The sequence below is a fragment of the Esox lucius genome, chromosome 14 (assembly GCF_011004845.1).
Source record: "Esox lucius isolate fEsoLuc1 chromosome 14, fEsoLuc1.pri, whole genome shotgun sequence".
NCBI lineage: Eukaryota > Metazoa > Chordata > Actinopteri > Esociformes > Esocidae > Esox > Esox lucius.
In genome coordinates this window covers 6,532,606-6,545,813 of record NC_047582.1, presented here as the reverse complement: position 1 = coordinate 6,545,813, position 13,208 = coordinate 6,532,606, and the positions used below count along the sequence as shown (strand labels likewise).

The 13,208-nt window shown below is 41.8% G+C and overlaps 1 protein-coding gene across 2 annotated transcripts in view; it reads right to left on the bottom strand.

Moving 5' to 3' along the window:
* Window positions 1–6,172: 6,172 nt before the first annotated feature.
* arl15b (ADP-ribosylation factor-like 15b) overlaps window positions 6,173–13,208 on the bottom strand; it is a 47,685-nt gene continuing 40,649 nt past the window's right edge. For both annotated transcript variants that reach the window (XM_029124958.2, XM_029124957.2), the window contains exon 5: window positions 6,173–8,444. In XM_029124958.2, coding sequence (XP_028980791.1) covers window positions 8,292–8,444 — 153 coding nt within the window. In that variant the 3' untranslated portion in view covers window positions 6,173–8,291. The remainder of the gene's footprint in view (window positions 8,445–13,208) is intronic.

The following is a 13,208-nucleotide window of genomic DNA, read 5'->3' as shown; positions in this document are numbered from 1 at the left end:
CACACAAAACCTGACAGACAAACCCCCTGCTGAGGTCCCCTTGAGAGTTCTGTCGAACCGTAAGAGAGTGAGCTGATTTCTTTGGAACAGGACCAGTTGTAGTGGCGTGGGCAACAAAGAGGCCTGCTGGGAAGCCCTCGGGGGTTTATTGTAAAGCTCAACACAAACTAAAGGGAAAACAAAAACACGCAATGTCCAAGGGGTCACTGAGGGTAGCTGGAGCCGGAGACCCCGTCTTCTGGGCAGTCGGCTCAGTCTGCATCACCTTCACTCTCTGGAACACACAGAACACAACCCATGGTCAGCATTCCCAGACTGCCCTCTCCATACCTGTCTGAGAGTCCCTTTAATCCCTGCCCCGACCAACCCTGATGTACTGCAGGTGTGGCTTGTCAGGGCTGTTGGTTTGGGCTGCATTCAGCAGCCCCGCTGTTCCCCTCTGAGGTGCCCGAAGGGTACAGTTGCACGATGCTGAACATCCACTCCAGCGGCTCCACGCCACACAGTTAACTGGTCAATCACAGCAGATCCCCGCAGGGAGTTGGGAGAACGGCACAGCACATTGCAGTGTACAGTACCACTCATTCACCCCCAAAATAGAATGAAGCAACACTGAGGACCTATTGAGATTGAAACAGCACAGTACCACTCACTCTGAAAATAGAACCAGACACTGGGGAGATATTGACGTGTTTTGTGTCTCCCGTTCCCTAAAGTAATCCACTAGATCACTGAAACAGCCACCACAGACCAAGCAGACCACGGACCAGGATTTGGGTAGCGCAGACTAAGTCTTAAAATGTACAGTCACAGAGGAACACCACATGAACACTATTTAACGGCAGTGGTTGACAATTCTTTAGGCCACGGCATAATGTAGCAGTCTAACCCTGACCATTGGCAAGTTCCCAGGCTAAAACAACACATTTTAGTTTGAGGAAAATAGATATCAAAGGATGTCTTGAAGAGGAGTGAGTATATTAGACTTGAACTCAAATGTTTTTCCTCATTGAAGTGCTGGTGCTAGTATGAGCAATCTCTTTCACATCAACCCTTTGTATTTGGTTGTAAAATATTTCTGAATGGATGCCCGGAACGTTTTCTGAACGTTTGCAGTGCCAATGTGCTTGTAGGCATTCTACTTAGCACTCTCCAGCATTCCAACAGAACCATTGTAGGGTTGCATCAAAAGAAGCTGAAAAGTTCTCATTCAATTTGATGCCATCACCGACTAAATTAGAAAATTGACTGAAAACAAAATTCTACATACTAGAGTAAAACATTCATCAATTAATAGAAAACCCGGTCAGTGGTCTTTGAAACATGATCATAGAAAAGTCAGAGAGGAGACTTGTATTCATTCTCAGCTCATTTTCATTTCCTTTTCACATTTCGAGAGGACTCTTCTCTTTTTCTCTCACTCTCTCAGTCCTTGTCAGATATAATAAACCAATGAGAAAAGTGTCCAATGGGCCAAAGTGCACACAATGGCCCGTATTCACAAAGCACCTGAAAGCTTGAGCACTGTTCTAGGATCAGGGCATCAGCTCCCCCAATGTTTATATACTTACAATCTGAAATGCCAAACTGATCCAAGATCAGCACGGATCATACTCTGAGACATTTTGTGAATACGGGCCAACGCGTCCCATATGAGTGAGTATGCATGCCTCATTGCTCTCATATCTAATGAGCTTCTCCTAATGAAGAGATGAAAGATTTAAAGGAATGCTGCTTCTTCTCAATCATTAGGGCCATTCGTTGAGCAAACAATGTTTAGTACAACATGGACAGTTAGTTGGGTCAAGTCGACCCAATGTTGGATCGAGTTTCAATAGTTTTGTAACAAGGCTGCACTGTAGTGGGGCCACATCGACATCTAGTTGTTTATTTAATGATGTAAGGAAGATTTTAGGCGTAAATGTTGATGTGAGCTACAACACACCACAACTCATGACAACCACAGGACACCTACCAAACGTAGCATTTAGAATGACTATTATTTTATCCATGTTAGGCTTAACCATACTTTTTGAACCAACACTATATGTTAATAATGTAACATTAAGGCATTATAATTTATAGTTTCTTCATGGTTGCAAATACAACGTATTGTATATTGTATGTAGCTGAGGTTTGTCCGAAATCTAAGTGATTTTATTGATGCGTGTTTCTTCTCCGTTTTAAAATAAATAAATTAATAACTTTTCCGGGAAATAGTGTGCTAATGTCCAGGTGTAATGGAATGGGAAAAGGAGACTTTTTAAAGAAGATTAGAGTCTAGCCAGACCCTCACCGGATAAAAGTGAGAACAGATTTAAAGTTTCTGTTTTGCAGACGGCTTTGTGAAGTTTTTCAGACACAGTCTAAGTTTTTTCGGTTAATCCCAACTGTTCATCTGTCTGCATACTAATAGGTGTCTGGGACAGACAGCTAAGGACAGAGACAGAGCAATTGGAAATGGAGTTAACTTCTTATAGCGTTTTTTTCCACTAAGCCAAGACAAAAATGAATTAAAAAACTAGAAGTTCCATTGTTTCACTTCAAGTAATTAGCATTTCCTCAGCAGTGGGTGAAAGTTTCAAGCTCTGTTAAACAAGTTGCAAAGATAATTTATTTTAGTGCAAACATAACATATTCAAATATTCTCTATCCTGTCCTTCAGACAGTGGTTCCAGACAACATATTTTGAGTTGTACATTCTGTTCAGTATCATTGATTGTATTACATGCTATCTATACATTATATAACTAAAACGACATTGATTCATTTAATCAACCCATGCAACATCAAGGCCAACTCATGCACCATAATTTGACCCTGCAGATGTACTTAGTCTGGGGCACACATCATATGGATTTGCATCGAATGGTCGCCAATCAATAATTGTGAACTCCTACATGAATGTCATCACCTAGACATGCAAGACCAGATGATTAAATAGAGAATATAGTGACACATATACACACACAGGTGTCTAACTCATTACACAGAGGGCAGTGTCACATTTTAGCACGACAGACATTAGTTCACAGGGCACTTAGCAGCAAAATGTTGCAAGCCGCTGTGCAACATAAAATTAAGAATCTACAAGAGATGATAATCCTCACATTGCTTGCGCCATCACAAGCTAGTTCTGTCAGGAAGAACTTATTTGGATATTTGTCGTTATCTTTTTATGTTTTGGTCTGAATTCCAGGACAGTGATGAGATGTTTGTTTGGGTAAGCCCTGTCTGCTGTGTTATTGTGTGATTTATCACTGTACGGTCTCACACACACACATACTTGGGGTAAGCCCTTACTGTACTGGACTAAATGAGTCACCACCACTTGGTTATGGCTGTATGTGTAGTGGACCGACCTCAGTGTAGCAGGCTGCCGGAAGAGGGTGTGGTCTCTGTGGCTGCACGGGGAGGATGTGACTTCAGGGGCTGCAGGGGGAGGGTGTGACCTCAGTGTAACAGGCTGCAGGAAGAGGGTATGGCTTCAGTGTAGCAGGCTGCAGGAAGAGGGTATGGCTTCAGTGTAGCAGGCTGCAGGGATTGTGGCCTCCATAGACATTAGTACACCAGGCTGATGTCATTGAGCCCCTATACATTATGGAGCAATTTGTTAGTCATCTTACCTGGGACCTGTTCTAAACAAGCAAAAATAAAAATACATAGCAGAATTGGCCTATAATGACTATGAGTTTAAATGTCACATTTACTTAATAGTATATAAATAATAATAATAATAAGAAGAATATAATGTATACAATGACTGTATGTCAATTTCAAACTAATACATTTCAAATTGTTTTCAATCAATAATTAATACAGAGTACAAAACAAGTATATACAGGAATAAAAGATAACAATTTACAAGAAGATATATTTCAAAAATGCTGCTCTGATAAATTATTGCTTTAGTGGAACTATATGGCCGATAAAATATTGCAAATTATATCTGCTATGCAATCACATGTTTTTTTAGCATATCACTATCGAACTAGGCATCTGACATGAAAGCTAGCTAATATCCTCTTTATTAATGGGTCTTGCAAAGTCCCCAGTTTCAATCTTCAAATAATGAACCTTTCTTCTTATTTAGCATGCTACTCTATTTTAGCATGCTACCCACAGCTTTTAAGCTAGAGTCACCATTCCAACTTGTGTTCATGACTATGTTGCTTGCATGCAATTTTCATTTTTTAAAGATATTTAACTTGAATAACATTTTTTAAACCATTAACTTGAATATCTGTGAGATTAATGGGATACTCAGAATTCCTCTTTCACTTGAAGCGTTCAAAAGCTACAGAGACCAAACCAACTTGTTTCAAGTTTAGGTTGTCTCATCATAAAATGCTTAAAAGTGTATTGTAAATAACATGTACATGGGGTAGATGACAAAATACCACAACAAAAAGTATTGTTATTTTGAAGTACATAAATCACTATTACAAACAAAGCAGAATCAAGGCCACATTAGGTTGATTGGCAATAATAGCAGTAAATACATGTCAGCCCTTAGCACTTTGATATTTGAGTTTTCTAAGTAACATAACAACTAACAGAGTTCCAAAGAGTGCCAAATAGTTAGTGCCTGAATTGCAGGTGCATTGGTCACAAAAATGACTAAATGATTCATGGTGAAGAGTCTGGTTACAAGGTGAAGCTGCCATGAGGGATTGATGGACAGTTGCCTATCGCCCCAAAAACTACGGCTTCAATTACTAACACAGAATGGAATCAGCACATCTGTGACCCATTCTCAGCAACAACCGTGTCGTGAGCTACACAAAGCTGGAATTTACAGCAGGACTGATTGACATTTGAAAACTTGTATCCACACCCAATGCACAACGATGCATAACTTGGTTTAAGGAGCATGAATCCTGGAACCCTGAGCAACGGAAACAAGAAAGAAATACTACACAAGCCTTGCTTGGCTGGGGCCCGGTTGTGCCAGGGAGGGGGCTTGAAGAACATGAATTGGTAGGAGATCATAATTGTATAGGTAGCCATCCCAATCACCAGATCTGAAAATCATTAAATCTTTATGGGAAGTTCTGAAGCGCAGTGTGCAAAGTAGATCTCGACCTCCTTCATCTCTCGAAGACCTTGAAGCATTTTGTCTTGGATAATAGAGCAATATCCCACCAAACACAATTCTGGACTTGTATTACAGTGTTCCAAAGACTGAAAGCCACGGGTGGCTGTAGTTCATATTAGGTCCTTGATATAAAAATATAGTTAGGTGTTTAAATTATTTTGTTTATGTAATGCAATTTTCTATTCACACCATAAAACTAGAAAGTGCTGTAGCTTGTTATATATACAGTAGAACTTTTGAGGTGCCAGTGTAACATATTGTTAGTTGCTCACCAATGACAGTATTTTTTACCCCTGATTTTTTTACATGGAGCAGGACCAGACATCAAACGTCCCCTCATTCCTCTCCAATACACACTGAGGGAGACATCGTCTTAAGACCTCAGAGGCAGCAGGGAGAATCTGTCAGGAATGTGTGCCACGTAACCTTGGGAAGTAGCATGTGACAATTAAGTTTCCTACCTATTTTATTCCTACCCTTTTATTTCAGACATAAATCTGGACACAAGTGTCATTCATGTTGATAAAATATAGCAGGCCAGAAGGAAAGGGTGTTGCCTCAGTGTATGAGGGTGGAAGAAGAGGGTGTGGCCTCAGTGTATGAGGGTGGAAGAAGAGGGTGTGGCCTCAGTGTAGCAGGCTGGAAGAGGGTGTGGCCTCAGTGTAGCAGGCTGGAAGAGGGTGTGGCCTCAGTGTAGCAGGCTGGAAGAGGGTGTGGCCTACGTGTATCAGTCTGGATGAGGAAGGTTTCGTTGATCCTTCAGTATTTAACAGAGGCTCAGACTAGTCCAGGGAAGGAAATTAATACATGAGAATTAAAAAACAACTAAAATGTCAGAAATCTAAATCAGACTGATAAAATAACATCCTATAAATAACACCAGAAGAATGATTCATGTTTACTTTGCATATTAACATACTGTAAATGTCAAAATCCTTGAGGTCTAAGGTGAGTCAGGGTGCTGCAGTATTCAGTAACTGTGTAAGTGATCATCAACATCGATGAATAGCCATTAGGCAGGATCCACTTTCCCCTTACATTACACAGCTCAAAGAAAGATTAGACAACCAATTATCTTTCTCCAGATCTTTTGTTTATTATTGGGAAACTGCAGCCATACTGAAGAACATCATTCAAACAAGGGTCTGAAATACAGTGTTAGACCAATACTGACAGGATCATATTTCTTTTTATGGCTCTGATTCTTGATACTTAAGGTCGTTTAAGGTATCCTAGCAACATAAAACAATGAACGAATTGATGGAGTGAACACAAATCTCCTTATTTAGCCTTTATTGTCCATGTTGCCAAGTAGAATTATGCATAAATTACATATTTACACAGTAGACCTTCAGAATAGTCTTGAAGCCACTAAGAAAACTGCTACATGTCCACTTCTTCTTCTAGCATATACAGACATGTGTCTGCCCTTCCAGATTATAACAAGACCATCTGTAAATGTACAAATTAATCTTGATTAAGATATAAATGAATTACAAAAAAAGGCAGCTTGAAGATTTTGTCTATAAGGGTATAAAAATATTGGTAGATACAGTTCTAGAAATACAACATTATGTTCAGGAGTTGGTGTACTTCCATCTAAAGACTAGCTAAATGTATTCTTCTGTTCAGCACTTTGAAGTACACATGCTGCTGCTCGTGTACAGTCTGATAATCACGACAATCGTGTGGGTCATCTCAAAGGGTCAGTGTAACCCCCTTGGTCAAGGGGGTAGGGCAACAAAACAGATGACGTCATAAAAGGACAGCAGCTGCAGTCACAGATGATTGACAAGATCTAATACTAGATCTACATAATTATTAATCTTAGATAATGATTGACAGCATTGAGGCACTAACTTACAACAGGAGCTGAATGGCATGCTCAGGTATAGGAGTGCTTTTGTTACATTCAAAAGTGACAGTAACAACATAAAAAAGGGACTCATCACTGTACATGAAACACACACACACACACACAGACACATACACACACACACACACAATGAAGGCTCTGTACAATTGATTGGAAATCCGATAGATTTCATTGGCATGTTGTGAAAAACTGCATCCAATCTCTTACAACACTTTTAAAGACTGAAGGCTGGGTGTTTCGCCCCCAATATCAAGGTAAGATAATCAAATAACTAAAACACTCGTAATGTAACATCTAAAAGTTAATTCCTAAGAATTTTCATTTAAGTGAATCAATGACAAAAAGCTTCTGATTCAAACATTTAATCTCAACTCAAACCTGCAAATTGAAGTATTGGAAGTATTGGGATAATCTAATGGCAACTTGTTAGTAAAACCACTTCTTAAAAGTTCTAGCTTTAAAACAAACCTTTAAACATTTGTTACAGATGTTAAAAATGTTGCAGGAGAAATCAATATTGAGCATGATGTATTTGTTTAGAAAATGTAGTGTTTTTATCTTCACCTTTTAGAATAGTATTTGCTAAGCACCTTTGAAACGCGTCCTCTGTAAGAAATGTGCTTCATAAATACATTTTGAATCATTGAAATTCCAGTTTTTCTAATTGTCGCAATGTCCACCTTTGAAAAGGGACAATAATAATTTGAAGTGAATAACAAGAATGATGATCAAGCATTACAGATAGTGGCTAACTGATGCTCCACATGTGTTAAATTCATTTTAAGCAAAGAAATTACATTCCAACATCTCCCTGTTAAAGAAGTCCATTAGGTCTCTACAGTTGGAAAACTATGGTAGTATTATCTTCTTAATGTCAGAACCCCAGAGTCGTGGCTGGAGACAAATGACTCCAACTTCCGTCTTCTCTGGGATTTAGGCTTTTATTAGGATCCCCAACCTGGATCAGGTTGCTACATCGTGATTTGACATGCTTGTGTGGCTTGCCTACTCATGGAATCTGGAGCATGGATATGACTCCTGTGGGACTTGTAGTAACTGTGGTTGTACAGGTCCTGTGGGGTTTGTAGCTCAGCTGGTCCTGTGAGATCTGTGGGATTTGTAGGCTCTGTGGCTCAGCAGCACCTGTGGGACCTGTTGGGTTTTTAGTACCCAGTAGATGTGCAGGACCTATAGGAATTGTAGTTTATGTGGCTCAGCAGGTTCTATGAGATTTGTAGTTCTGTGTAAATATGCAGGTCCTGTATAGAGTCCGTACTTCCTATCGGATTCGAAGGTCATACATCTGCAGGTTCTGGCTCATATCCTGCCCGTGTCTTGGTCCTTGATCTCCAACAGCTCAATAAGCTGAATGAAGCTCTGCTTCACAGCGTCAATGTTGTCCACTGAACTGCCCTCTAGAATCCAGCTTTTCCCTCGGGCAAGGGGCTCCAGCTCAAAATACTTCTTTATCTAGCAAAGAAACAAACAGAGAAAGTGTTAACACATTCATGTCAAGAGTGAGAAAAACAGATATCAGACATTTAGACTAATTGGAGGAAAAAAATGACAGCGAGTAAATTCCTAACATAATCTTTGGCATTTCATTATTGCTGTGTGGGTGTATGAGTATATAATGAAACAGATTTGTCTGACGTGTGTTCATTCCTATGTAATTACAACAAAATCCTCCTATGCCTGCATTCCATCTAGCAAGAGCCAAGTAAAGACAACAATCTAGGTGAAAATTGTACAAAGAGTATCTAAAGAGATGAAGCAATCCAATTCTTGTCCAACTATGGCAGCAGCTCCAATGCTGGAAATTGACATGAAGTATCCAAAACAAAAAATCTCAAAATCCACACACACACACATACACACACACACACACACACACACACACACACACACACACACACACACACACACACACACACAGCACTCAGAACTTTAGCAAACACTGGCTCACATTGATAGGTGATAGTGCCTTCAGTCAGCAGATAGTCTATGGGGAAGATTCACTAGGGATGCATTCCGGTAATCTATCGGTGCTACACAAGGCCGCTCATATGGTTGTGAGTAGACCTAAGGCCATGGCGGTCAGTTTTTCTGGTGGTTTACTGGATGGGTTCACTGCTAGGGTGATGTAAAGCCACACTGGGCACCAGACAGACTGGTCAGAGAATGTCACTCATTGCCCTCGCCGGGTCATAATCTGAGTGAGCAGAGTGGTGTCTGGAGAACCTTGACCGTTGACCCCACTCAGACCAAGAATAAATAACTGGCAAAGCCCCTCAGTGCCAGGTCAGGACTCGGAGGAGTCATTTTTCACCCCTCAAAATACTACTGGTGGGGAGAGTGGATATTACAGCAAGGACTGAGTCAGTCGAGCACGAGATGGAAGACAGCGCTCAGAAACGGCGCGGAGAAGGGAAGGTAAGAAATGCTAGTTTCAGTTCCTTCATGGCAACATTATTTTGAATCAGTGTGCCCCGAGGAGCATGACTCAGCACATGGATAAATGGACTATGAAATGAGGCCAAGTAAATAAAAAAGTAAACAGAGTCTGAACAGTTCACTTTTTCAACAGATTCTATCCATCTGTGTTTAAAGAGGACAGTCCAGAGTTTGGCGCTGGGTGCCGGTGTGTGTCTGTCAGTGTGTCAGCGGGGACAACATCCTCATCCCTGAGTAGAATGAGGGGGGGGGGGCACATATCACATTCACACTCATTCAGACAACAGGACCAGGACGCCACCAACTCTGACTCACTGACGGCCAAAAGACAGCAACAAGAACAAGACTAGAATCTGCACTGACAGGCTGTAAAAAGCTCTCCAGAAAGTGCCGGAGCTCCTCTTGCCCTTTTCAGAGAGAAGGAGAATAAATAAATAATCAAACAAAACGTCCTTTGAGCCAAAGCTCCCATAGCATGCCAAGAATGCTGATTAAGATTTCCCCGTCTGGGACTTCATCGCTCGCTATGAAATTACACAATCCTTCCTCCTCCTCCTAGAGAGAAATAGAGAGAGAGCTGTACAGAGAATGAGAGTGCTGGGAAAAGAACAAGAGAGAGGGAGAGAACGAGCGAGAAAGCTAGCGCGCGAGAAAGATAGAAACAAGCTTGGAAGACGCTATGGTATTTGTCTATTGTTTTTCTGTTTGTGTGTGTAGTGTGTGTGTTAGAGAGTTACATTGGGATGAATGTGGATACAATTTGACATGAAGAATGATCAACAAGTCTATGAAAAAGGAGAGGTTGGAGAGGCTAGGCTGATAGCATGGCTAGGCTGATACACAACAACAATGTGGAAGAGCAATATTTGACAGAAAAAGGCCCATGACTTTGCTAGACACCTAAACAGGATCATGACGCCCAAGCTGGCTGGCCAGCCGATAGCTACGCATGGCCCAACCTAACTTCCACTTAGCTAAAGTGGGACTTTGCTAACGAGGGGATGTTTTTCTCTGGAAAACTCCTGTCAGCTAGATCTTGTTTAGAACTGCTGCAGTGAGGTCCAGGACACCACTCATGGGACCTCTCTGACCCATCCTACCGTGGCCAATTAAAAGGTCAGGCAGGGACCAGTACATAAGTGAGCCGGCTGGTGACCAGAGATCCAACTCACTTTGCCAGTGGAAGATAACAGCAAGACTGAAAGAAAAAAATAAAATACACTTGAGGTGATAAGAATAACAAAAACATTTTGATTAAGTCACGGTTTTAAATGTTTTGATGTTTTATAAAAAGGACTCTGGTGAACAAGAGTCTTGCTGAAGATTCTTTCAATATCTCCTGCAAGCCTCTTGTTCACCATAAAGGCTTTTTATTTGATCTGTCATTTGAACCTAGGGGCTGTTGAAATGGGACTTGGCCATTCAATGGAATAAACGTTGGTAGTATAAAAGTTACAACAGTTAGTGAAGGGGCACTGTAGGATCCTGCCTCTAACATTTAGAAGACTGAATTTAAAACAATGACACGACTCGTGTCCTTGAATGAGATCAGAATAGTATTATCGAGTGCATAGTGGTTTAGGATGAGGCTGATAGTACAGCGATTGTTTAAAGTGAATACAAGTCAATGCTCACTCACTTTAATTTATCATAAGGGGGAGTGGTTAATTTGGCGAAAGAGGAACTGAAGCGTTTAAAAAACGGACAGCTCCTTGAATCCAGAGCAGCATCTGGAAGAAAACTGGGTGGTCCGGCAGACAAAATGTTTAGAAACGGAAACGGTATTACCTGAAGCTGTTCCATAGGAAACGCTTGTTTTCTTTTCCGCGGCCCACTCAACATGACCCTGAAGTGGCTAGCGGAACCTGCCACTTGCTCCACCGCTCAAAGTACAGTAGGTTTTATATGAGAATAGGCATGGAGAAGGCTGCTGACGGACTGCCTAACTTCTTCTGCAACCCTCCCCTCCCTCAAGACAAGAGACCTGTTACCCAATAGGCCTTGAGGGGATGTGAAGGAGGCAGCAGAGCACCCCTGGTAGATTTACAGTAACTTCATTTTACAGGGGCCTGGGACCATGAGCCGTCTGACAGCAAACATCTGGTTTCAGAGGCCAGAGCTTGACTGGGGAGCTGTGGGGGAACAAGCCTAGTAAGCTGGCAATGTGCCTTATGTCTTCAGCGGTATCAGTTGAAAGGACCCCTGACCCTGACATCTTACAGATCTCCTTCTGTTCCCCCCATCTGTCCATCCATCGATTCATCCATTAATAGAGAAAGCTTCACAAAGACATCAACCCACTGACTGACAGGTAACCCAATACATTAATGTCAACATACTCTGTAATCGACAATCTCATTGCAAAAACTCAAAAACAGGCTTCTTAATCACACTGCCTGCTTAACCAAGACATCTGTCTTACCAACATGCTAAAGGAAACGCAATGTAAACCCTCCACCTGAAAGCTTGCAGGCGCCCAACCAGCCACAAGGAGTTGCCACAGAGCAATGAGACAGCCTGCCAGTCTAACCTAGCATAGCTCAGGTGATACTAATTTATGCACCACCCACCCCCTTGTCACAACCAGCTGGGCCACACCCAGGGATTCTATTCCTGGATGTAATACCTCAGTGTATTTGGATGTAAAAACAGATGTAATACACCATATTGTCATTTTAATTGCTTATATATTTATTTTTTTACTAGTACTTAGACTTCTTCAGGACTTTTCTTAATAGGTGGAGGCTGCTGAAAGCCAAAGTAAATCAAAATATTTCTAATTAGGAGGAAAGTGACCAGGAAAACCGTATAATCCCGTATAAAAACATACTTAAAAGCAGAACAGTGTCAGGCCACCAACATCACAGTTCCATCTGAAAGGTGATATTCAATTCCACTAGTCCGTTTCAGACCAAGGTCTGATGTTTGGGGCTGCTCCAGTTTTCTTCAAAATATGTGAAAATTCTTACTGTTCCAGACCTCCTGTAAGACCTTTTTCTCCACAAGCAGTGGGGTCACCCCTGCTATTTCCCCACAGCAGCAAGGGGAATAATATTTCATGTTGAAGTTGTCGAGGGCCAAGCGTTGGGGATTCCTAAGCGGTAAAACATTCTCCATGAGGTAGCTCGGGAACCGATCTCGAGCCAAGACCTGATTCCCATTTCAAAACAGCAGAGACGCTTAGAACACTACGATGCGAAACGAGGCCAGCGTGGGTTGCACAAACTCGTTCTGTATGTATATCAATGTCCTAACACGCCACTTCAGCCACCGTACTAAAATCAAATAACATGCGTTTTCCCCCAACAGTTTTCGCGGAGCAGTGAGAACAAGACCTTTCTGGGTTGTGTGAACTACAGCACATATCATTTTAACTACGCATGTAGCATACACAATGTGATGGACGTACATCAACAGTTTGCGCAACAACTCTCACGGGAGAGCCCTTACTGGGCCTCGGGGAGGAACAGACGTATGCAGCTATGCAGGTATTGTCCACATTCCTGGACGCAAGTTTGCTTTCATCCATGACTTACGAACCATGTCAAAACAAATGAAAATACATTAAGTTTGCGCAACAGCAAACGTCCGAGGAGCAGTTAACCCATTTCCTGACTCCTTCATCAGTTGCGGCATCCCGTTCCGAAACGGCAAACCAGCGAACGCGTGAACAGCACCCTATTCCCGACGTAGGCGATGGGACGATGACGGTGCTGACAGAGAGAGGCGTGGTCCCGCGGGTGACGGTGGCCAGGCGAAAGGGGCCCCGTCAGGTGGCAT